Genomic DNA, 26,704 nt, shown 5'->3' on the forward strand with positions numbered 1-26,704 from the left:
ATGACAACGCTAGTCCACAAACTTGGTGTGCAACTGGAGAAGTTCATGAAACCTGAAATTTGAACTGATCCCACACCCTCCTTCCCTCCTTATTCCCCCTCTTGCATCTTGCAATTTTAATTTTTTTTCTCAACTCAAGAGACACCTCGGATGATGAGGTAAAGGCAGCTGTCGAGTGCTGAATTTGAGAAAAGTCAGAAGTTTTTCAGTGACGGAATGGAAAAAACTTGTTACCCGTTGGGTGAAATGTGTTGGCCTAAACGGTGACTATGTTGAAAAAGAAATGTATGATTTTGAAACTTAAGAATTGTACTTTAATGTATTTTTTGCTGAATCTTGCTATTTGTTTTTGTTTACACTATACAAGCATGTGTGTATTACATTTCAGCGTACCCTCATATATTTTGAATATGCAAGATAAGTTTATTAAGGGAAGTGAAGATATTCTCCATTACAATTTATCTATCTCTGAATAGTTATTTTTAAATAACCATTGATTGTTATAAATTTTTAAATACATATGTATTTAATTTCCCTCTTAATAATGCTTGCTAAATAATTTCTATTTTGCTCTTTTTGCACTACCTACAGATACAGACACCAATGACTATGAGAGTGCTGGTGAAACTGAACCACCTGATGTTAGTGAATTTAGGGATCTTGCATCACCATCTGTAGGAGCTCCAGTGGAGGAGATTCCTGCCACTGATGAGACCCATTCTCCTACCCAGAGTCAAGCTGATTCCACATTTGCATTGCCCCCAGAGGTTGGGCAATTAAGTGTGCCTGAAAAGGTTTTGTCTTCTACATTCAGTGCAGCTGGGGGAGACTTGTCCGAGTCATTGATTGACCAGTTTCAACGATTAGATATTTGCTCATTCTCAGAGGTTTGCCAAGAGAGCTCGCAGAGAGAACCATCGGAGCTGGGAAATTTGTCGGTAGACTCGAGCACTGGAGATTCAGTTTACTTACCTTGTAACTCAAGCTATGTGGGTTCGGAGGGTATTTCAAATGACTCAGTCTCAGATTGCTCTCCAGCTGATGATCATGTAGCATTGAGTGATACGGTTGTTTTAGCTGGTGTAAATGAGCCTAAAAATCCTTCCGAGTGTTCCCATGTCAATGAGAGTGAACTTAAGTTTAGTTCTGTTGATGCAGTGTCAATTTCTCTTGATCAATCTCAAGGCACAATTGTGAAAGGTGTTGATACATTTGTAGATCTTGATACTGAAGAGAAATTTGATTCGCTGGTTGGTTTGCACCCCATTGAAGTAAGTCCCAAATTCATTAATGAACAAGAGGGTGAGACATTAAATGGTCAATCAGAAGAAAAACATATTGAATGCCTGCAAGGTAGTTCAATCGATAAAACATTTTTTGTTGAGACAGACAATATACAGTCAGTTGAGGAGGACTTAGTGAGCGATCTTGACTTAGTTTCTGCCGCCAAATCCAAATTTGGTGATTTGGAGACTTCAGATTCAGTTTCATTAACTCCAACTAATTGCATTGATACTGATGGACTTAATTTACCATACAGTAGTAGAAAGTGTGATAGTCCGTTCATTCCTGAGGGATTCGCTTCCAAAGCAGCTGTGACAGTAGAAGATAAGGGTGTTTATATACCAGGTCCAGTTTCGTCCACTTCTACTGAAAGCGGTTCTGTAATTCCCATTGAAAAAGGTAGTGGTGTTCCAGAAGCAGGGCGTGAGGATACTGATTCAGTAGTTATCGTATCGATCGATGAAAGAAATGCTGATGGGTCTTTAGTAAAACATCCAAGGGATGGTTATGATTTAATCTCTATCGGGCAACCAAAACTTGAGGAACTTAGTTTGCCTGGAGCTGTTGCTTCGTTGCCCGAGGTAGTTGCTAGTACTGACTCGGAACCCCTTGATTCAACTGTAGGTAACGGCTCTGTTGCTGAAGTTCCTGTGCTCAAGGATGCAAATCCTTCTATAGTAGTGTCTACGGGTTCATTATTTCCTGTTCAGGATCTTGTTGACAAGCCTGAATTGATTGAGAATACCTCGGTGCAAGGGCCCGATTGCAGTTCTGTTGAGCCCCATCGTGTGGTTGTACCACTTCACCTTGGAGATCTAGATACTAATTCTAACGTAAAAGACTATTCATTTGCTTCCCATTCATCCCATGAATACTCTCTATCTGATGGAAATGCTACTTGCATATTAGCTGCCAACAATAGTGTAGAGGAAAAATTGAGTGATGAAGGTAGCATCCCTGATTCTGTAGAAAATGAAGTTACCGTCCAGAAAAATATTTTATCCAGCTCTAAAGATGAATCCTTGCTCTTAATTAAACTGAAGGATCTATGCTGTAGTCAAGAGAAAGATCTTCAAGAGGCTGGCAATGAAGGTGGTTTCTTTGGTGCAGCCAGTGAAATATCACCTTGTTTCGATAGTTTAGGTGAAAAGGTATCTTCTGTCGAACAAAGTGCACTTCAAGAAGAGGAAGAGGAGGTGCCTGAGCAAAGTCCCAGCAGGGGGGATTTTAGTTTTTTGGATGAGCTCAGTAATGATATCCTGGATCAGTTTGCTTTGGAAGCTGCTCGAGTATCACAGCAGATTCTCATTGCAGGGGATGGTAAGGTTAGTGAATTTTGTGACAGTCAAAGTTCTGTGAGCTATCCCTTGGAAGAGGAGGATTCCAACTGCTCCAGCTCTCAAGAAATGACTGACAATTCCAACAAAGTTGAGGGCTCCAGTCCTGTTAATAGACAATTAAAGGCTCCATTTGACGTGTCTAAAAGTGATCCTTCTTCTGAGGTATCCAGTGTTTTGGAAATTGATCCATTCAAGCGACGTTCCAAATTGAACTCGTCCCCTCCACCCGTGAGTGAAGGTCAACAGCTGACGGAGGAGACTGTCGATCCCTTCAAACGAAGGCCCAGGGTGAAAAGTTCACCCCCTCGTGAGAAATCTCCTGCACCAGAGAGTGTGATCCCAAAGAAAGAGGGCAAGCCAGCCGTTGCTGCTGATAATACTCGTGTCCAGAGAGCGGATAAGGTGAGTAAAGGGACTCATCGTGTCCATTAAGCTCAAAATGAATGCTTTTGTTAATTCTTCTTGATTGATATGCGTATGGTATGTGTCATTTTTTATGCCTCTCCTTTCATTTTCAAATCATTGCAGTGTATTTAAAAGAAATTCACCTATAGTGGGAAACTCAATGGATATTGTAATATGGAACCTTGCACAATGTGAATGATTTATTTGGGGATATTTCTCATAATGTGAAACATTTTTTAGGAAAACAAATTTTCCCAGATAAATTAATGTAAATTACGTTAATGCATTCCTTGCCAAAAGAAATCAATAATGTACAAGGTTATTTCAAAGAATATTACATATGCATTGTTTAGGATCCTGAATCATATTAATCTTTTCTTCATATGTGGAATGAACAGACCTGGAATGCAAATTCGATTTATTGGAGGAAACAAAAAAGAATCAAATTAATCAGTTCATTATTTATGGTACATTCCAAATTATTTTGTACTAGAAAGCTGTTAGGGATGTTTGTTTTCACTGATGCTTCAAAATTTTCTGAGAATGGGACACAGAATTATCATTAAATAAATTTTCAGTGTGCATAGCAACTGCCTTATTAGGGTGGTGCTTTTCCCGTGCTTTCCCACGTTACCTCCATATGACATTTAGCGTGCTCCTCTGAACTAAAATGACAACATTTTATATGACCCCCCTGAGCTAGAACTTAAGGAAGAGAAGAACCTGCTCATAGTAATGACCCCATGATAACTTCCCCATGCTTATGCAATTGAGGAAATACACTTGGTCCCCCTCATGTGAATTCGTAGGCCACAGAAGGATAAGGGAATTGTTCAGTTCTCAGGAGAATGTTGGGCACCTGAAACACCCACTTCTGAGGTGAATGCTTGCATGAAATTCCTTTTGTTCATGAATTGTTCGTTCAACTTGGTCATTAGATGCAGGATGATTGGGAGCTGTTAAGTAATTTTCAATCCCCTTTTGCTCTTTAAACTGTATAAAATGGTTAGCTTGGAATGCTGGCCATCCAATAAACCATCACGATGCAATAATGCAGCCTACGAGCTGAGAGTATGAGCTAAAATGTCTTTACATGAACTTGAAATACATGTGGTAGAAGGAAATGACCCATTTGTGAATACCACCTCTACCCAGTTAGATTTGGCATCTTCCAAGTTTTATGGTGTGAAGGGCCTGCAAAACCCAGGTGAAACCTAGACCAAATCCTTCCTAGTTCATTCCATGGAACCACTGGAGCCTTTCTGGTCTTGTTCTAGCTTAGGGCACTTCGTTCACAAGGACTAACCGTAATCCCTGTGTCACATCTATTTTCGAATACAAAGCATAGCTATGAGCCACAGCTTTTGTTTGCCCAAAACCTTGATGAGGTTTATGTAAAAGCTCCTAAGGTCTTTCTCCTAAGATTGGGGGACAATGCTACTCTATAGAGCCGTACAGAAGGCATCCCTCCATCACAGTCAAGCTCCTTATTGACCCTTGAAGGAAAACTTGGGCTTCTGAGTCCCTGGAAAAACTCATGCCATGCAAAATGGCCTAAAGAGCTTCAAGAGGACGCCCTTTTATTTCCAATTAATTTTCAATTGAATAAGCAATGACGACTGGAGAGGTGGAAGGGGCCTCAACTATCATCAGCACCCTTGCTGGTACAGGGAAAGAGTTGCATGCTCTGTCATCCTGTATGGGCAGTCTACCGAACAAAGCTGCATTTCCATGAGTGCTGAGTTTATATTGGTACCTGTAATCAAAATTGGCCATTATAAAATTTGTGAGTAAAGTCACAATGTCCGCAACAACTGATTAATATCAGTAGAAATACCTCTTGTGATTGGAAATCTTGAAAAGATTTCAATTTAGGTAAAAACTGACTCATATTCAGCCTCAAAATTACTGTTTGATATAAATGCTGTAATGTTGAAGAGGGTAACTACTACAACAACAATGTCATTGAAAAATATCTGCCACAATTCTAACACATCAATGAGTTTGTCTAAATGGCAATTTCATCACAAAAATATTTAAAACGTCTATGAAAAGTAATTTAAATTATTATTATATTTCTGAGCATTATTCTAAGCATTATTATTCTAGGTTTTTCATCAGTTAAATGAGTTTTTTAAAGTCTTAAGACCAGTCACCAGTATACAATAGGCTGCATGTGTACATATAGTTTAACCTGGTGCTATTTTATTGCATATTTTTCTCAAAAGATGAAAGATGTTCAGACTAACCATCATTCAGTCTATAAAATTAAACATTCCTTATATCTATCATCATGAATGTCATAATATGATATGAATAACATATTACAGCAATGACATAAAATGTTTTCATTCTGCTTGACAGGCATTCATATTCCTTAACATTGATATTCACTCGCTGAAATTTTTACCTAGTGGACACAAAATATTGATTTGGCTGTTGATTCTTCATTGCCATCAAAATACATGAACCACCAAATATACTTACGTAAATAGTATTATCTGCATTCTCCTCTGATGTTGTATAGGTATGCTTTGGCATAATCTTCCAGGAGAGATCCTTCTTGTCACAATGAAAAACCTGTGGTGGCAGGTGACCCTCTGAATCTACGAGCTTCTTAAAGTCATTGATGAAGTTCTCTGCACCTTTGCAATCCAGCCAGTCTTCACACACTACCCTATAGAAACACAGCTTAAACAAAAATGAGAAAAGTACCAAACCTGCTTGAATCCAACTTGTCACCATACATTCTTTGTAAATGTACCATGCAATACTTTTCCTTAATAATGAGAGTACAACATGAAGATCTATGTCTCTAAATGCTTTTTGAAATTTTTCATATGTTCAGTGTACCTGTAATTATACGAGAGCAAACAGGTGTAACCAAATAATAGCCAAATGTAACAAATCACAATTATAAACCTGAACTACCAACCTAATTGTTCAATAAAATATATCTAAGTATTTGTCCAGCAACGCAAAGTCTAGTGCATACAAAACCTACTCTTAATATCTTGAATATTCTGCATCACTGTCATTTCCTGCTCTTGCTAACAACTTCAGAAGAGGAAAGCCATCCACAATTCATAGCCATGATACTGAGTACATTGCTGATTAGTTAAATGTCATTGGAATATCATATTTTTGTAGTGAATCAAACAATTTCCTGAACACATAACACAAAGCCAATCTTTTTCTTCCTAAATATCTGAATTATTAAAAATTATTTGTATTGTAAACTCTCCTGTGGACTGCATCCTGTACGTGGGGGAAGGGCTTGTGGGTTCCAATAACTCCCAGAGCTGTGCTGACGGGAGCAATTATTTGCTCCTGGTAGGGTCACTTATGCCAGATAGGTCAAGGGATAGGAGCCAAATGAAAGGTAGTCTACACAGCATCTGCTGCTCAGTGAAGTGGCAGCAAAGGCATCTGACCCCAATGTGGTGGCCAGTGAGTGATGGTGTCTCATTAAAAAACCATTGAGGCAGGGAATGGGAAACCACCTCGGTTATTAATCTTATCTCATTACGTTCCTACTACTTTGACCATTTCGGTCCAAAACACTTCTGAGGTACGCAAACTTCCTACTGCTCTCGGTTTTTCCCTCCTATTTCAATGTTTAGCTTAGCTTTTTTCTTCCGGGAAATCGCTTTGTTTTATTTATATGTATAATCTCATGCCATATCTATTGCACTGAGTTTCCAATTCACTCAGCAATGCTTGAAACCCCTTGGCCTTACTGACAAACTAGAGCTTGGTCATCAGCAAACCTAACTGATTTTACGGATTCCCCTCCTACTATTATTCTTACCTCCAATTCTTCTCATGCCTTTTTAATCATTTCCTCCACATTTACATTGAACAGCACCAGTAATAACGGACATCCTGCCTTACACCTCTTCCTAACACTGCCCATTGGGACTTTCTGTTCCCTACTTGCATCTGAGAGGTCTGAGGCATGTACAGGTTGCACATTAGACTCCTGTCCCTCCAATCTATTCCTATTTTCTGCGATACAGTCATTGGTTTTTCCAATTCACTCTGTCAAATGCCTTTTCAAAACCTACGAAACAGGCAAATACTTCCCGGTTGAATTCTATATTCCTCTGGATTAGTGATCTCATTGCTGCGATAGCATGGCACGTACCTCTACCCTTCCTAAACCACAACTGATCGTCTCCTAAGTAATCTTGCCTCCATAATAAGCCTTGCTCTCCATCCTTTTGTTGATGATCCTGAGGACCACTAAGCTGTATGGGAAATCAAAATTATTGTTCTGTAGTCCCCACATGATGCAGCTTCACCTTTTTTGGAATGGGAACTAACACTGATCTCGCAAAGTCTTCCGGCCAGATTTATCATAAATGTTATGGATTAGTGCATAAAGACTCGTCTTCCCACATTTGCCTAAACCTCTTTAGTAATTCTGCTGGAATGTTATTTACTCCCTTGGCCTTATTTGATTTCATTTTCCTTAATGCCCTTTCTATCTAAAGTCCAACGTAAATGGCCAATGTGCTTTGTTTTTGGATTAATGTGAAATAAATAAATCTCATTGTCGAGTATTCCTGGACTGAAGCTATTCTCTTTCCACGTCTACCCTTGCTGATCTAAGTTCATAACCATGCACCTCCTCTGTGTAATCCATGTCTTTTGAATCTTTTCTGCTTCAACTATTATTTTACCCAACTTATCTTTAATTGTTATCACAGATTTTCCCTTCTTACTTCCAATAGTGGTTTAACCTTTGTGTATAGCCCACCAATTCACACTTCCTCTGCAAACTTTCCATAGCCTTGCACTGTGTCTTCCACCACACTGCTTTTGGCCTGTTGTTTTCCCTTCTCAAATTATTATTAAACTCTTTGTTCTTCCTTCTACATAACTCTGTATTTGCATTCTTCGATTTCCTTCTCTCTATCCTTCCAATCATTTCATCCGTCATCTATGGTTTCCTTGTTTTTCTTATTTTAACAGTTCGTATAATTTCTTTCATGGCTTTCCATATACCATTTGTGATATATTGGCGTTTTTCCTCAATAGTACTTGGCTCCTTTGCCTCACTCATAATTTTCTCTGCAGCCTGCTGATGCACTTTTCTTGTCAATCCAGTTAATGCTTCTACATTCCATTACCTAACCCGCGGCTCCTGCATTATCTTTTTGAATCAGATGCGATACTTGATTACTACTAAATTGTGATCAAAATCCGAATCAGCTCCTGGGAAACAGCAAATTAAAATTCCTAAATTTGTGCCTGGCCATAATATAATCTAACTCATACCTTTCTTATTCACATGGTATTTTCCTATGCCTTTTGTGGTGCCCAAACCAAATGTTGGTGTTGATTAACCTGAACAATGAACTAGTGTGTCAGTTCTGCTTCTCTTCTTTTATCTTCTTACTCTATGTTGACTATGCCTCTTCCTACATTTTTATGCACTATTATGCCAACCCATAGCTGACTCTCGTCCTCTCCACTGTGCATTACTCTATAGCTATCACCAAGGGATTGGTTAGGTGGTTGCCTCTCCCACTACCGGGCACAATACATGGCTCATTGGACAGAGTCCCATAGTTGCAAGGACTTATTCTCTTTACTGTACACATCTTAGCAACTAAGGAATAATAAATGAGGTGGTTTCACATTGCCTTCCTCAATAGTGTTCAGTGTTTTTAATGTGACACCATCACTCAATGGCCACCCAACTGGGGTCAGATGTATTTGTAGCCACCTCACTGAGAAACAGATGCTGTGTGGACTACTTTTTGTCTGGCACCTAACCTAACCATACCAGGAGCTTTTATCTGTGCTCCCACCGGCACAGCACTAGGGGTCATTGGAATGCACAAACCCTTTCACTATGGCTGAGTTGTCCATGGGAGGGTGAATTTTATTATACTGTGTTAAACTTGCGACAACAGAAGAAGCCGTGCTACATAATGCTCTTAGTTTAGTTTTTGAGGTTTCTTCCTGAAGTTAAATTAATAAACCATGTGTTTAACAGCATCCAATGCCTTAATAAAGGGTTATAATATGCTTTTTATGCTTATCAGGTAGTTGATGCTTAACATAGACTCTGAGAGTCATAATACTGGCCCTTAGGTCCATATTATGATTCTGTTTGTGTCATTTAAGCATCAACTGCCTGATAGGTACAAAAACTATTTTGACTCCCATAGGACCTGAGGGTAAAATTTAAGTAATTTTTTTTTCAGGATAAACCTTTAAAGAGGGTTAAACTGAAAGTTACTCGAGCAGTATACCTGCATTTTGCATTAGAAATTTTGATACAATATGATGAATTTGAATTAACATGTTTGTTAAAAATCTCACTAAACAATTGTAATATTTCATTTTTTCCATTAATTTAAAAAAATTTTGAACATGTTGCTGATATTAATAATAAATTGGATAATAGCTATGGTATAAATGATAAAGCTCATCACTTAAATTAATGAAGTAACCTATTCAGGGTAAATTTAGGTGTAAAAATTATTAGCGTCTTGATATCAATTACTTTCTTGCAATTTTCAATGTCATATATCCTGCTTGCTTTTTTAATGACTGGCACGAAGTAAGAGCCATTTTTTTTTCTTGACTGCTAAAATAGGATGTAAGATCAGAAGCACAGGGAAACATATACTAGGTTGAATGTTATGTCCTCTTATTTGAAGATAATTTATAGTTGTGTTTATCTAGCATGAAAACGATCTTGAAACATTTGATTGATCTTCTGTAAGACTTCCAGGTGGTCTTTTAAGGTCATGTTGATAAATAAATCGAAAAGGCATTTAGCAAAATCTAGGAGCAAACATTCTTCCTTAACCAAGGTTATTTGGACTATGTAGTCATATCTGAGGATGAGGGACTTCCTGTAAAATTCTTCTCTTTCCATTCCTATGAAGGAAGGAGAATAGGATTACTCTGGGGAAGATGGGCATAGCTTGTCTGGATGATTATTTCAGTGGGTCAAAACATAACACATTGCTGAGTGCTGAGCATCCAGTATGTGTCTTGTTCAGACTTTTTGACTTGGCTTTGGTAACCTTTTCAATGAACCTTGTGTGTTTCATCAAGGACTAACAATAAACACATTTTTAAGCACGAGTCTTTTATCATTAGTCAGAAGCTGCTAGAGCTGCATTTTACTTGCTGTTAGCCAGGATAATTAAGATTCCAATTTTCATATTCCCCTCTCACCCCAAATGGGATAGAGGGGGGGAATTGGCTCCCTGAAAGAACTTGGGAGCTGTGATGACGATGTAAGCATAGGCATTAGGTTAGGTTAGAAAAAGTTTAAAATTAACATAGCATATATAGGATTTTTGCTGGATTTTTACAGAGTAAATTTTTAGTATGTGATGTAAGTTGCATGCTAAATAATTTTAAAATACTATTTGTTGCCATTACGTTATTATAAAAATGTCAAAATGGTCTGTTCAAAAATTTCCAAACTTTATTTATTACAAAAAATACATCGACCACAAATTATTGGTCAGGGTTGCCTTTATAATATTTTACTCCCCAAAGTATACACGTATCCCAACAGTATTTCCACTTTTTGAAACACTTCTGGAATGCTTCTTCCGGAATGCTCATAAGCTCCTCCATTGAATTTTTCTCTATCTCTGGAATGGTGGTGAATCTTTTTCCTTTGAGCTGGGTTTTTAGTCAAGGAAATAGGAAGAAGTTACTTGGGGCCAGGTCTGGTGAGTTCGGTGGGTAGCGAAGCACAGCAGTCATTTTTGGCTGAAAACTCCCTTTAGTTCAGAGAGACAAACGAGGTGGTGTGGTGCATTGTTATGGTGAAATCACTTTCCTCTCCTAAGTTTCGGCCTTTTTTGCCTGATTCTCTCTCTTGGGTGTTATAAAACGGCGGTGGTACTCCATGTTGACTTTCTGGCCTGTAGTTAGTTATTCGTGATGCATAACCCCCTTTGCATTGAAAAAAAACAGTCAAAGTCACCTTTGCATTTGAGCTTTTTCAAGGTGGGGAATGTTTCACCAACCAATTGTGAAGATTTCTCTTTTGATTCGATGCCATGTATCCATAAGCCCGTGACTTATCACCTGTTATGATCCTGTATAAGAAGGTTTCATCCTCTGCAGCTCAATCAAACATTTCCTAACAGACTTGAACTCTATGTTGTTTCTTATCTGCTGTCATCAGGCAAGACATGAATTTGGCAGAGACTCGATTCATCCTCAATTTTTCATTCAATGTTTCATAGCAGGAACCAATTGCAATGCCATACTCTTCTGCAAGTTTCTGGACAGGCATACGTTGATTTGTAGGAATGAGATTGTTCACTTTCTCCATGTGGGGGTCATTGGTCGACGTTGATAGTCTTTGGGAATGCTTTCACCAATTGCCACCCATTTTTGATCCAGGTAAACCACTCAAAACACAAGGTATGTTTCATAGCATCCTCACTATCATCATCATGAGTATTTCAATCCTAGGATTGGTTTACTGCAGCTACTACATTCTTCTGTATTTGAATCCAAGGCTGCATATTCTAGGGAGAAAGATGTGGTGGTTTCCCATTAGCTTCCACATTGCAGTACTGTGGCTGATACCATGAACTTCACTCTCGGGCCGACCTGTGGTCTCGGTCTGCACCACCTGTGCCTAATAGTGAAACTGCTGCCTTTCACCATGGGTTCAGGGTAGCTTTTTCGTAGGGGTCTATTTTTCTCGTTGTCTCATCTTGAAATACCATTGTTCTGTTTTTTCTGTTAATGTGTGGTTGCCTAGTTCCGAAAAACCATTAACCAAATTTTTTCTAAGCTTAAAAATTTTTGTTGGTCACAGGAAAAAACCCGCTACCTTCCGCTCCACTGACAGACATGCTACCTTTGGTCTACCATTGCGCCATGATTTTTTGCCACACTCCACGGATACCTCTTCACATTAATCCCCATAACTAATCAACTAAGTGGTTGAAGTTTTTGAAACAGGAAGTTTCTGGGACACAAGCCCTCCAAGCAGATTAAATAATAACTAACTAGAGGTTCGCTATTCAAAAAGTTTGAAATCCTTTGCAACAGACCACGTAAGACAAGCAAGTGGTAATTATTAAAGATGAAAAAATATTCTTTCAAAGTATTCTAATAAATTGTGCTTGAGAATACGGTACATTTTGCGTGTGTCATGTGGGGGACAATCATCAATGATAAGTTGACCTATTTTATTATATTATAAATTTGATTAATATGAATTGTGAAAAATATCTTTGAAAGATACTAGCATGTCATTTGGAACTGTACAAGTCTTTGATTAAGTTGTACATTAATGTTTCTTGTTGATAATAAAGTTTTGAAATATGAATAATGTGGAATTTTGATGATGGTGGTCAAAATATAGTATGACCACTCAGGAAAAATAAATAATTAAGAATTATGAGTAAGTTGAGGACTGTGTCACTATTTTTTGTTGCTTTGGTTTGGTTAACTAATATTTTTGAATGTTATCACTGTGTTACTTTTCATGGAATGAATCGTAACTGCTTTGTAGCTTATTGTGTTTGCAAAGTATTGAGTAATACTTAGTATTCCCTGGCCCTTGAGATACGAGGGTGCACAAAAAGCTCTGATTTTTCAGGTTAGAATTTATGAAAAAATACTTGGATCATGCAGAAAATAATCCAAGTATTTTAATGTTGACACTTAATATGAAGAAAATGAACTTGTTGCATTAAAAGATAGCAGCTGCATCAATGTTTTTACTTCATATTATCCTTTAAATTCATCAACACTGCTGCTAAATCATTTAATCAGTTATTTTCACTTGGTTCATCACTTTCCTTTCCTCTGTGTCATCTTCATTTACATCTTGCACCTTGCATCTGTCACCTTTTTTTGTCATTAAGACATTATGATAGTCTCACTTTTTACTTTCCTCTTGGGCTTTTTCAACCGATCACAAACTAGAAATCAATGGCTGTTTTATTCTTCTCATCAGTATGATGCCAAAAGTTTGTGCCTATTAACTTTCATATAGTGGTAGCTTTTAGTACCAATTGCTAATTTTCTTGCTTCAATTAAAATCATATTTGTTGGAACGGTAATCTATTTTTCTGTACTATTCATTTACTAAATCCATTACATGCCTCCTCTATTCCCGTGCCATTTTCCCATTTAGAGGTGAGTCAAAACACCACCTGTAGGTTTTAACTTAGAGCTGAATGGTGAACATTAAAGATTTTAAGGTTCTTTAAAGAAGTAATTTCAAGGAAATATTCAAATTTTATTGCTTACAACTGGCCCAAAACTGACGTTAATGATATTGGCAAAAAAGCTATCATTTTGTATTCTTGATGTGGGGAAAAAATAATAATATGTAGTATTTTTTCTGTTGAATCAGCTTGCTTCTTATGGTTTGAAGTTACCCTGCATTGCCCATGGCCCCTAAGAAGTGGGCTGTTATGGAGTGAAATAAAAGGGCCCAGTACTTAGGAAAAAACTGGGGAATTGAATAACATTTAGGAAGAAGTAAGATTCACTTTATTCCCCTAGCATTTTGTATGAATGTATAGAGGTGCTCTATGATTTTTCTCTCGTTTTTAATATCTTATGTATGAACAATGTATTTCATAGATTGCAGTTGAGCAGGTCGCATCACCCTCACCAATCCTTAATCCAGAAGTAAACTTAAGTGAAGCTGGTCCAGACATTGCCCAAGACGAAACATTCCAGTCAGCTGATGGTAAGTATGCTTTGAAAATGAAGTTGCATGTGCTCAATGTTGGAATCTTAATTGTGTGAACCCAAATGGCAAAGGGAATACTCTTTAATTTTATGCAATTTTGAATGGAGAACATATGTATGTGTATATATTTTGAAGACTCGTAAATGATTCATCTCCCATGGACTACAACCTTGATGTGTTGGAAGGGTTTATGCATTCTGATGACCCTTGGAGCTATGCTGGCTGGAGCAAGGATAATTGCACCCATGCCAGATAGTTCGATGGGTAGGAGCCAGACGAAAGATATTCCGTGCAGCGTCTGTTCCTCAGTGTGGGGAGGTGGCTGCAAGGCGTCTGACCCCAATAGGGTGGCCATTGAGTGATGGTGTCACGTTAAATATACTATTGAGGAAGGCAACGGAAAAAACCATCTCAATTATCATTCCCAAGAATGGACACCATAATAAAAATGAGTCCTGGCAACTGTGGGATTCTGTCCAATCGGCAGTGTCTCGTGCCAGGCAGCAGGAGGGATTCAATATTCACTAATGATACCGTTTTATTTGGAAAGTAAATTCTGGAGAAAATATTATGGAAGGTTTATGAATTTCTTCCAATATTTATGGAAGATGGATGGAATGCAATAATTATGTTAAAGTAAAAACACACTTCAATAATCATGGTATCTATGTATTTGGTGGTCCAACATTTGGAGGAAAATAAGCTATATATGATTTGCATTCAGTTTTTTGCACCAGAGTTGTGGGAATATAGTCACACAGGGTACATAATTTAAAATGGTACTCCAGTTTACATCCTGGGAAAAAGACTGGACCCCACACAACAGGAAAAATATAATTTACTTCATCGCTCCAAAAAAATCACTAGTTTATTTATTTGCAATTTAAAGTAATTATTTTGTTAATAAAACAACATACTGAAGAACTCAAGTTTGTTGGCCTCCGTGTAATATACCATGACAATACATGTTGAAAATGAATCTGCTTGACAGTTGGCCAAAAATATATGGTAAAAATTCTAGGCCGAGGGTTGACTTTTTTCCATGTAATTAGTTTGTTTTCCATGCTGACTCTTGTGTTAGATGGCTCCCTGGATTTTTTTTTTACTAGATGCACTACTATTTTACATATTTTCAACCATTGTAAATGCCATTGGTACGGTGGGAATGTTTTAATGAACTATTGCATCATTTAATTGTTTTCTCCATATTAACCACATTAAAATTGGTAAATATCAGTTGCAAATATTAAAATATCTAGGGCCTGAAGATATGTTTTTGAAAATGCTATATAAGAAACTAGTTTTAAGTAGCCATTTTTAAGTTTGGTGTAACTGACATATATGTACTTCTGATAATGAACAAACTTATGGTACCTTATCAACATTTTATCCTTTAACAGTATGTATATTTTTGTAATGAATTTTTGTTTGCATCTCAATATTTGGTCTTTGGAATGAATATGAGTGTGTAGTATAATCCACTCACAGGAGAAAAGGTAGTTAATATTAAATAGGGAAATTGGTTCCTTGGTGACAGGTCTGTTTGTTGGCAACCTGCTGATCTCCAACAATTACCTCAGCATGTCATTTGTCTATTTTATGATTTTGATGTTAAAGGCTGGCTTTATTTTGGTTTGAAGAATCAAGAAATTCTGTTGCACTGTTTTCATTATATTTACATATGTGGGATGTATATCCAAACTTAGTTTAGAATATAATGCTCTCACTAGCTTTCATAATTCTTAAAGGTATTATCTATATTATCAGGTGTATTTATTGAAAGAAAAAAATATTTATGTATGAATCTGGAATAATGCTAATATTTTCTCTGTGGAAAAGAAGTTAAATTATTATATTCATTTGTGTTGGAATTCTCAGGAAGTAATGTATAACTTAAAATATAGCTTCAAGGCAACATTTCTCCTGGAATTAATATGTAAAAGAATTAAAGTAAAAGTGAAAACTGTATGAGCATTAAAAAAATGCTTCTGCGTGTATAATAATTATTTTTTTTAAATTTAAATTAACCATCCATATTTGTTATTAATACTTAAAAAACATTTGCATTACAGTGTTTAAAGATCCTGCTGCATTTGACTTTCTCTCTCAAGTTGGAAGCTCTAACCCAAGTGCCAACCTAAGGACCGAGTCGCTCTACATAAAATTTGACCCTCTTTATAGTGGAAATCCAGTTTCTGTGACTAATAAAAACATTCCTCTGCCCTCTAACGTTATGGCCAACAGGTAAATAAGTTAAATTTGCTGTTATTCATTAAAATTTATGAAATACATTTGTAATTAGTTCATCTGTATGCAAGAGAAAAATTGTAATTATCTTAGTTTATCGATTGCAAATTTGGGACTAATGTGTTTGCGTTGGTGTTATAAATAGTGCAATATCCATCACATGGCTTCTTGTCATCAGTGCTTCCATGAAAGGTCAGCTATCATGCCACACTACTGATAATATCTGAATGTCCTTAGTCCCTCATCTCATTTTATACTTAGTGTTGCAAATTTAAAATTCAATTGAGGTATAAATGCGATTTAATATTTTTCAGAAAGCATGAGTGATTTTCGAATAAAATTTACCAATCGAAGAGCTTGACAATAAACAAGCCCAGTGTTTACTGTTCCATTGAGAACAATTATGCAAAGGGATGTATAATTGTATTTGTTTCCCCAGCTAGGATTACATAATATGTGTTTATTTCAAATAATTTCACGCACATGTTGCTTTCCAGCAATGCAAGGATACAAAGTTCATCAGTTTTCAGATGATATACAAGGTCTGTCCAAAATATACGAGAACTGAGGCCATAAAAATTCCATTTTGCAAAATCTAGTCTGCATCGATTTTGTTCCCTTCAAAGTACTCTCCATTTGTTGGTATGCACTAATTCCATCTTCCTTTCCACTGTTTAAAGCACCCTTGGAAGTCCTCGGCAGTCAGGCTTTTTAGTTTTCTCATTGTTTCTTGCTTTATTGTGTCCACATCTTCCCAGTGATGTCCCCTCATCACAATTTTGCATTTTGTGTGTAGGAAAAAGTCTCTGGGGGCGAGATCTGGTGAAAAAGGAGGATGATCAAGGATGGTTATTGAAATTTTTGCCAGAAACTGCTGAACAATCAATGCTGAGTGTGCAGGTGCTTTGTCATGGCGAAGGATCCATCCATCACCTTGAGTCTAATTTGGTCGTACGGGATCTCTCAAATGCTTGAGAATTGTAAGGTAGAACTCAGCATATACTATTTGTCCTCCTGGAAGAAATTCATTATGAACAACACCTTCAACGTCAAAGAAAACCAGGAGCACGGCTTTGATTTTCGATTTGCTTGTCCTTGAGTTTTTGGTTTAATTCAATCCATTTGAAAATGGATGTTTTCTTCAGAGCATTATCACCGCAAACAGCTGGCATCATTTCAGTAATTTCTTGATGACTATTACCGCACTTCACCAAAAAACTTGATGTTGATTCGTTTCCGTGATTTCGTCAATTTCCATTTTTGACAAACAGTAAAAACAAGCACAACAGAAACCAACATAACTGGCACCATATGTACAGCTTGACGATCTGCCAAGCACAGACGGCTCTTTGGGTCTCGGGTAAATAGTGCCGCTAGTGGGCATGGCCATCATGAAATGAGTTCCTAACTTTGAAACTGTTACATTTCCAGGATATAACAGTTGTGTATCACATTTCTGTAAATTATTTGCAAATGTTTTCTGACTTAATGTTTATGTTCTACTCGCTGGGGAGAAAGCATTGTTTTACATCTACTTGTATAATACTTCACATTGACAAAGTAGTTGTTAAAACTTGTTAATATTTTTGAATAATATTGACTTATTAATCAAGTTGAAATCCAGCGGGGTAAATATGAATGTCACATGAAGCCATAAGTTCTGTGGAGAAAGTGGCTCATATTTTATCGATTATAAATATTTGAAAAATATAAATGGATTTTATCTATAATAAGTCTAATTTATGCGACAGTCCAGAAACAAGTTGGAGGAAATGTGTGAAGAAGTTTAATGAAGATACCACTTTTCAAGGATAGTTGTCTATCCTAAATTTCTCATTTTTATCAGTATCTTTGCTATAAATTTTATATAACTTACAATGCTTTTGAAAGTATCAGCAAATTGACTGGTCATTGTTATTAGGGGAGATGACTGACAGCTGAAGGCTTTTGTCAGTTGAGCAGAATTTCTTATTTGCACTCCTTGAAATATAATTCCACAGAATTATCATGGGTTCATTATTGAGGACATTTTTTCATTTTGTGGAAATTATTGTGGATTTTCTTCTTGATAAGTTAGTGAATGGTAATTATTAAATTAGAACCCACATGTGGCATTTATTCTTAATTTTCATTTGATTGGATTTGTGGCTGTGGGCATTCAAGTGGTGTGTGTTGAGATCCACTGGCTTCTAAAGTTAAAATTTCTGTGTTAATCAATTAGGCTTATAAGATAAGCTGATGAACTCGCATATTCAATGCCACAGACATGAATGATGCCGCCCTCAACTTGAAGCTAAGCTCCCTAAGGGTGTACAATGGCAGTAAATCCACATTGTTTTTCAGTGTAAAAGTTTTTTTTAAGTACCATCAGCTGTATCTGTACAGAGACATTTGTTTTTGCTTCCGACACTTCGAAATTTTGTGAAAATGTGGCACAGCATTATCATTAAATCAATTTGTAGTAATATGTGTAATAATTTGCCTTATTGGGGCAAAGCTTCTCAATGTGCAATGTAACAACAATTTCCCTTGATCAATTGGGGGTTTTATTTTTGCAATTGCAACTTGCCTTGGCACAAAATAGCAGTGTGAGAGACGGTCCTTGTTTTTGGCTTGTGGTCAGGCAATTCATTCTCTTCTGCTGTTATATAGGTTTGCTGCGGCATGTTTTTTAAGAAGTGACCCATTTCGTCACAATTAAAATCCTGTTGCGGTGGGTAGCTCTCAGAATCTAATCAGGATTTTTAGTTTACACCAAAGTGACCATTCTACAAGCAAGATTGATTGCTGCAGACAAAGATATCACTGATTTTACATGACCAACATGATGGTGTTCCAGATCCATGAAGCTAAAATTAAGTAGACATTAATTGAAATAACTCAAAATGTTCCTACAAAATATAAAGACAAAATAATAGTTTCATTAAGTTATCATTTACACAAAGAAAGAGAAGACTAAACTTTCATAAATAGATGAATAGATATTCATGTGATGTCACTGATCTCTCTCTCTCTCTCTGACTCTCAAAGCAAACTGATTCCAGAGGTGCTTTTAAGCATTATTGTTAAAAATTGTGGACATGAGAAAAACAAACTTTCTATCATTGATGATGTGAACTGTTAAATAGTTATTTTTATCACCTTGCAATGTAATGATCATTATTATTTTTAATTTTATTTAAATGATTTTGTTATTCCTTGTATATTTAGGGAAAGAAGCAACTTTATAGTAAGAGTTAATATATATTATATTTCAACTCTTGCTAATTTGAACTATATGGGGTAGGGGGTGGCTTGGTTTAGGCAAAATCTGAATTATCCGGGGTATTGTGGCAGGTAACCTGTTGGAATGATTTCTCCCTCTCTATCTTGTGTGCCATAGGCCTGCGACTTCTCATGGTTCTATATGAAGTGTTGGAAGATCCATTTAAATATAAAATAACTAAGTGAACTACAATAAGTTTGATTTTCTCATAAAGCTGTCTATAGTAAATCATAAGTATCTATGATAAACATGCGATAATTAGTGCTTGATGAAGTATCCTAATTTTTCAGTTTATCAAGGAATAATCTTGTCGTGATTGTTTTAAAGAGGTCTTGAAGAGGGTCTTTAATGCTATTTCATGAATGCAATTGTTTTTAAGGCATTATGTTACAGAGCATCTGTTTCCATTTATATGAGTTGACACTTTGGGAAAGTGGCATTACCTTTTCATTCATGCTCATATTTTCTTTTACTGCTGAGTTTTTTTTACTAAGTATCAATTATATGTATTGATGCAATCTTTGCTGGTGAATTTGACTCTTTTTTTTTGTCCCTTTGTCCCTTCCAAGTTCCCTTTTTCTTTGAAAGGATTCAATGATACTTTTTTACTATAGCATGTATTTGTTCAAATGAGGTATTTTTTTGTTATAACAGTCGGTATTTGTATACATTAGTGTCATTATGCATCTCTTCAAACAGTGCTGGAGATGCTAGCAGAGCCATGACTGTTGCAAATTCTGCTACGTCCAAAGCTAAAGAACAAGATCATGTAGAACTCTCATCCACTGGTTCAACTCCTCGGAAAGAACAGGAAGCTGAGAGTGACAATAAGAGTGGATCCGTTCCTCATCCAAGATCTCCTGCCAATTTAGGTTCACCTGACGTGGTAAGTGATTTATGTATTGTTTAATATTAAATTTGGGTATTTATTTAATTTTGTCTGAGCATATAAAAGTTTTCTCGAATTTTAAAAGCAGTTATATTCCAAAAGTTGTTGATCTGTAGGATAGTGTGGAGAGTTATGGAATGAATGAAGATATATCTTGGCATTCAGATTGAAATTTTAAAACTTAGCCAATAGATGTTTCACTCTCATGCTTGGAAATAGGTTTGATGCTCTCCTATGGTAGTGCCCAAGGTATTGATGACCAGCTCATTAATGGTGGATCTCCAAACTCATATTTGATCTTCATGCTCGGCTCTCCATTTCATATGCTATGTTTCAAAATATGTCTTTGTGTTTGTAACTTTATTAAAACTTGTGGTAATGGGAAGAGAATAACACAGAATAGTAGGTGACCAAAAATAAGTAATGATCTGGAGGCTTATGTAGTGTTGTGTTCTAACATTTAACACCGCTGCAAGGGGCCCCAGTTGCATCTTCTAAGTCTATCTTAAGGGAAAGTGTCACACCTTAGGGGTGAAAATGTTCCTTTCCAAGTTCTGTGGTGTCTTTAATCAGGGAGTTTCAGAGGAGGGCTGAAATTTATTTGAAGATCATTTAATGTTTTTGATAATTGTATGTTCTAAAACTCAGTTTTGTATCGAATACCATTATGGCAGTCGATGAGAATAAATGTAATTAGGTAGCGTGAAATCCCATCTGCAGTAAAATTATAAATTTCAAATACTATTTAGTTGATACTATAAAATTAATGCAGTCATTGCCCCAACCAGAAAATGGTACTAATTAAAACGGGATCAATTTGAGTAATATGAATCTTGAATAATCAACTTGAGTAATATGAAAGCATATGGATTAGGTTCTCCATCGTCACTTGGCTTAAGGTTTAAAATTTCTATCATTGCTTCCATGTTGAAAGGTGAAAGTTGGTGCTTTGGAGAAGTCAGAGGTGGAGTTGCCGATGGGCAGTGCTTCCAATGCGTCAATGGACCAAGGCTCTCGCCCAGCATCTCTAGTGTCTGGGCTATTGCCTGGCGGTCTCACAATGGCTGAAGTGTCGATGGCACGGGAGTTGCTGGCTCGCAAGGAGGCTGAGATGGAGCAGAGGGTGGAGCAGGAGAGGTTGCGAGCAGAAATTGCCGAAAAGGAAGTTAAGGAAGCATGGAAAGTGGTGGCAGAGAAGACTCAGGTTGGTTCTATCATAATATATGGCTCTGCTTCACAGTGCCTGTGTTATATTTCAATGATGGCCATTTACAATTAATAATGAACAAGTGTTGGCACTTTTCCACTAGATATTTATTTAAATGATGCACAGTTTCAATGCCTTACATCATCTTCAGGTGAAAACTGCACTCATGTGCCTATTTTAATCAGGGAGGAAAGGGGAAGGAACTATGTGGTGGGAAGAGGGTGGGTCTTGAACAATCCAGATCTTTTCAGTCTTCCTATGCGCATAGGGGAAGGGTTGGAAGCAGATAGTACAATGAAATATCAAATGCAGCGAAATGTATTGGTAAAGATATTGTACACTTGGGAGAAGGCTGGGATCTCACTTTGGTGAATAATGTCATTAAGGGGCACCTGTCGTGGGAAACAGCCACTGAAGAGCGGGGGTAAATAGCGGTCACCAAGCTCAGGGCATAAAGATCCCGAGAATTGATGGGAAAAGGAATAGGTTCACGTGACTAAGCACACCCTGGGCTGTGGAGCTAAGGAAACTAGATCTAGGTTACTTTATGCCCTAAGGGAAGTTGATGGAAAGGAGGTGAACTGAATGTCATTAAGGGAGGGAGTGCTCTTCTTCACCTGCTGGATGATCTCTTATTGTTCCAGAGCAGCTTTTTCTATTTAGCAAGCACCTGAGGCACTGGTAAATCACAGTTATGGGTATGGTTAGTCTCATGGATTTAATTTACAATCATCAATGTGGTGTTGGCTAGGATTGTACAGTTTTCATGTTCTTTCCCGTTTGGCACGCTTCATGTGGCTTTGCAATCACACTGTATTTCATACACCGCTCTTTCTTGATTTATCGATGAAATCTTCATTGTTGCGTACCAATGTAGACAAGTTGAAAGGGGTTTTAAAGGAGAACTTGAATTTGTTCTTCGGGATCCCGTTGGCTATCTTCTGTGCTGTGTTGTTGATGAAGGGGATTTTTAGCACTATTTTTGGGTTTCTGTGGTTAGTTCTGGTTGGAGGGACATGCTTTTGATGGCGGCCGCCTTGGTCCCTTTCTTCCCCTCTAGAGTGTTGTTGATCCAGATCTTTTCAGTCTTCCTATGCGCATCAAAAACATGTGTTTTCTCTCAAAAGCTGATGGTAAGGTTGAGAAAATCAATTCTGTTATTAACTCTAGGTTCCATTGGGAAGTTCATCAAATTACGCGTAGTTTGATTAAAGGTATTGTCTATTGCTACCAATCCAACTGCATAAAATATCATTCACATATCTTAACTGGTATAAGACATTCTCCCCTATTATCTCTTTAGAATTTAAGATTTTATCTTCTATTTATGCATAAAAATTTCGGCTACAAATGGGGAGAGAGGAGAGCCCCCATGCATCACTATTCCTTCCTTTTGTTTATAATACTACCTTGATCAAAAAGTTCCCGGAATAACCACCGTGTGGCGCTCCCATCGTTCCGATTTGAGTTCTGTTTTTTTTGTTAAATTGGTACATCTGTTGTTGATATTCCCTTTAAATCTTAGTGTCATAACTTGACATTTGCAAAAGTTACGTAGCCAAGAATACATCTATCTCTGTGTGTGTTGGCGATTTTTTACAATTTCAGAAATGGATTTAAATTTGCAACAACGAACTTGTATTAAATTTTGCGTAAAAAACGGATTTAGTGGCGCACGGACGTTGGAAATGTTGGAAAAGTGTTTCGGCAACGATTCTCTAAAAAAAACGGTCGTTTACCAGTGGCACGAGCGGTTCAGAAGTGGTCGTGAGTCAATCGAAGATGATGAACGCAGTGGCAGACCATCGACATCGAAAGTCGGTGAAAAAATTGATAAAGTAAAAGAAATGTTGGTCAATAACCGCAAATTAACCATCAGAGAAATAGCGGAGGACTTGAACATTGCCTATGGATCCGCCCAAGACATTGTGGTTAATGATTTGGGTTTCCGTCGTGTAGCAGCAAAGTTGGTGCCAAAAGACCTCAATTTCATGCAAAAAAGAGACCGTGTTGACGTCGCAAAAGACATGATTTGCGAGGCTGAATCCGATCCCACATTCATCAAAAGGATCATTACTGGAGACGAGACGTGGGTTTATGAGTATGACACGCAATCCAGACATCAGGCAAGTGAATGGCGTTCACCAAATGAGCCGAGACCAAAAAAACCACGTCGTTTTCAGTCAAAAAAGAAGGCAATGCTGACGGTTTTCATGGATTACAACGGTGTAGTGCATCATGAATTTTTGCCAGAAGGCCAGACAGTAAACAAAGAGTATTATTTGGGCGTTATGAGACGTTTGCGTGAAGCAATTCGCCGAAAGAGACCAGAAATGTGGGCAGAAAACTCGTGGATTTTGCACCATGATAACGCACCGTCGCACAGTGCTATCATTATTCGTAATTTTTTGACGAAAAATGCAACAAATACCATCCAACAGCCACCGAATTCACCTGATTTGGCTCCCTGTGACTTCTTTCTGTTCAATCGAGTTAAAAAACCATTACGGGGAACGCGTTTTAGCAGCCGAGAGGAAGTAATGGAAAAATCGCAGGAAGCACTGATGGACATACCGAAAACCGAATATAAAAAATGTTTCGAGGATTGGATCAAGCGCTGGCATAAGTGTGTTGCAGTCGATGGGGATTACTTTGAAGGGGACAATATAGATTTAGATGAATAAACTTGTATTTTTAATTTTCTGAATAAATTCCGGGAAATTTTTGATCAAGGTAGTATACTCCATTGAATAAAAATTAATGTTGGTCGTAACCAAGTTGGATTAGCTTGCAAATCTAGGAGATAATTTGGCAGTCGACATGAGGAGATTGGTTACCATTACATAAGTATTCAAAATGCATGGGCTAATTTTAGGAAATATAATTCCATTTGAAGCAACTAAAGAAGTTCGGGTTTGATCTTCACCACATAATGTAAAAGTTTAGCCCATGTTCTTAATGGTTTGCAATGCTAAGAGTCCTTAAAGGAAAATAATTTTAAATTAATATAAAATGTGTAATAATAGTTGGGGACTCTCTAATAACATAATAAATGCTGCCATTCTAATTTTGTGCATGTGTAGTGTCTTGCTTTGAGGGAAAGGTGACTGATTGTAATTTTTGTGCACAGGTGGAGAACCAAATGAGTGTGATAATGCAGGAGTATGAAAAGACAATATCCCGGCTTGTGGCAGAGAAGGAACAAGGGAAACAGAAGTGGGAAATGGAGCAAGAGAACTTAAAACGGGAGAGAGACGAGGCCTTGACGCACCTAAACAATGTGGAGCAAGCTTTTTCAGATGTGCACCGCAAGTACGAGAGGAGCAAGGTGGCCTTAGAGGGCTTCCGGGCCAATGAGGATGCACTTAAAGCAAGCATAGCGGAATATCAGGTGAACCTGCGCAAGCAGGAGCAGCGCTATGAAGTGTTAAAGAGCCACGCTGAGGCACAGTTAGAGGGGGCAAATCAGGAACTGGAGAGTGTGAGGCGAACGGAGCAACTGGAGATTACCAAACTCCGTGCAATGCTCAAGAAAACAGAGTTGCGCCTAGCATCATTGGAAGAGAGTATAGAGCAGAAAGAAAAGGAGAATCAGGAGTTAGTGGCCATCTGTGATGAATTAATTAGTAAGCTTGGTGCTGTTGGAGTGAATGCTGGAAAGTAGGAAAGAGAGTATTTAGAGGTGGCAGTTGGTGTGACATGTGTGCAAAATGTTGGAATGATTTCAGTGAGCATTTGCAAATTTGGAATGTACTCAGTTCCATGGTTGGAGTGTTTGTTACTGCTGAGAGTATGTCCAAGGACCACTCTAACAACATTGTCACTTCTGTTGGAGATAAAAATGGGCTGTGAAGACATTTCCTTTCTTAAATCAGTTGGTGTTCCTGTATGAGTCAAAAGTAAAAAATTCGATTATTGCACGAGCATAAGTTTATGGAAAAATTTGTCTAATTTTCTATTTTCCTGCTGATGTTTGTGAATATTGTTATATTTTTTGTTTCATTATAAAACTTTAACCTCCCTAACAAGCAGAGTATTAATCTTGTTATATTTTTACACTTTCTTTGTATGAATGTTAGTACATCAGACTGCTGCATTTTAATCTATTTCAGGGTAAATTTGATAATTTGATGAACTATTTGAAAGTTCATTAATTATGCTTTGAATTACAAGCAGTGTCCTCTTTATTAACTTGTCACCAAGCATGCATTTCTATTCAATATTTTGTTAGTGTTATATCCAAATGAATTTGTCTGGGAACATTTTATATTCTTGAGTGATTGCGTAGGTATATAATTGGTTTAATCTGGCCAACTAACCATATTTCCTTTCTTATGTCTTTTATGCTTATGTATAATTTAGTAATAAATAAATAGTATATCTTTACCCAAGTATAATTAAATTGCTATACTTTAATGCTCTTTGAAAAAGTTTATTCATTTTGTATACTTATATGTTTAAATACAATTTAATACTAATTTCTAACAGAATAATTAAAACACTGAACCTCAATGTTACTCTTATTTTTTTTATTTAGAATACTCATTAGTATTCTTTATTTTTAATTTACATCAATTGCATAGGGTGTAATTTTCAAATGATAAGACACAACAGTAACCTCGTAGTACCAGCATCCATGACATGTCCAATAACTTAAAGGTGTTATAATATTTTGTGTTGAAATTTCATATAATTGATGTATTCAGTCATTTATCGAGTGACTAAATAAAGTCAATTATTTATGATGGATGGATGCAGTTAATAAAATATTAATTCTACTTGATGATATTTGCAGTTTCCAGTGAATGCAGTGTGGTTAATTTTATTTTATAGGCTACATTTTAATGCATCAGCATTGTTTACACCTTTGGAAATTTTGCCTAAAGGAACGTCTTTTTAGTGGTTATCAAATCAGCTTTTTATCCGTGTTGAAAATTTTTTTCTTGGATTTCGCAAAAGAATATTTTATTAATTGAATCAATGGTGACACTTTTGTAGTAAAATTTGGGATGGTAGATGCCTGAAAAACTTCAAAGGTGGATATATGTCTTAGAAAAGTGAATGACCCTGTCATCATATTAGCCATGGTAGAGGTGTAATCTCAAGTAGCAGTGGTGATGTTTGTGTGCAACTTAAGAATACCATACATATATGCTAAAGGTTTTTTTACTGTGACTCAGTAACTCAAGATGGCATCCAGGTTCCTGTATTTTAACTACTGGAATGATGTGGTCATACTCCATCTTAATCACACCACTGAATAGCCCCAGTAACACTGATTCTCTGTAATTCAGTGATTTGGGGCTTGGGTTTTAACATCAGTTTGCTCCTAGTGAATGACCTGGAGAATCCA

The 26,704-nt window shown here is 37.0% G+C and overlaps 1 protein-coding gene across 1 annotated transcript in view; it reads left to right on the forward strand.

Moving 5' to 3' along the window:
* Positions 1 to 26,098, forward strand: part of LOC139694340 (transforming acidic coiled-coil-containing protein 3-like) — a 48,257-nt gene extending 22,159 nt beyond the window's left edge. Inside the window, exons 5-10 of the mRNA XM_071592842.1 lie at positions 592 to 3,026; positions 13,632 to 13,740; positions 15,816 to 15,987; positions 19,955 to 20,141; positions 21,079 to 21,348; positions 24,482 to 26,098. Coding sequence (XP_071448943.1) covers positions 592 to 3,026; positions 13,632 to 13,740; positions 15,816 to 15,987; positions 19,955 to 20,141; positions 21,079 to 21,348; positions 24,482 to 25,015 — 3,707 coding nt within the window. The 3' untranslated portion in view covers positions 25,016 to 26,098. The remainder of the gene's footprint in view (positions 1 to 591; positions 3,027 to 13,631; positions 13,741 to 15,815; positions 15,988 to 19,954; positions 20,142 to 21,078; positions 21,349 to 24,481) is intronic.
* Positions 26,099 to 26,704: the final 606 nt, after the last annotated feature.

The sequence above is a fragment of the Hetaerina americana genome, unplaced genomic scaffold (genome assembly GCF_022747635.1).
Source record: "Hetaerina americana unplaced genomic scaffold, ioHetAmer1.1.p SCAF_5, whole genome shotgun sequence".
Taxonomy (NCBI): domain Eukaryota; kingdom Metazoa; phylum Arthropoda; class Insecta; order Odonata; family Calopterygidae; genus Hetaerina; species Hetaerina americana.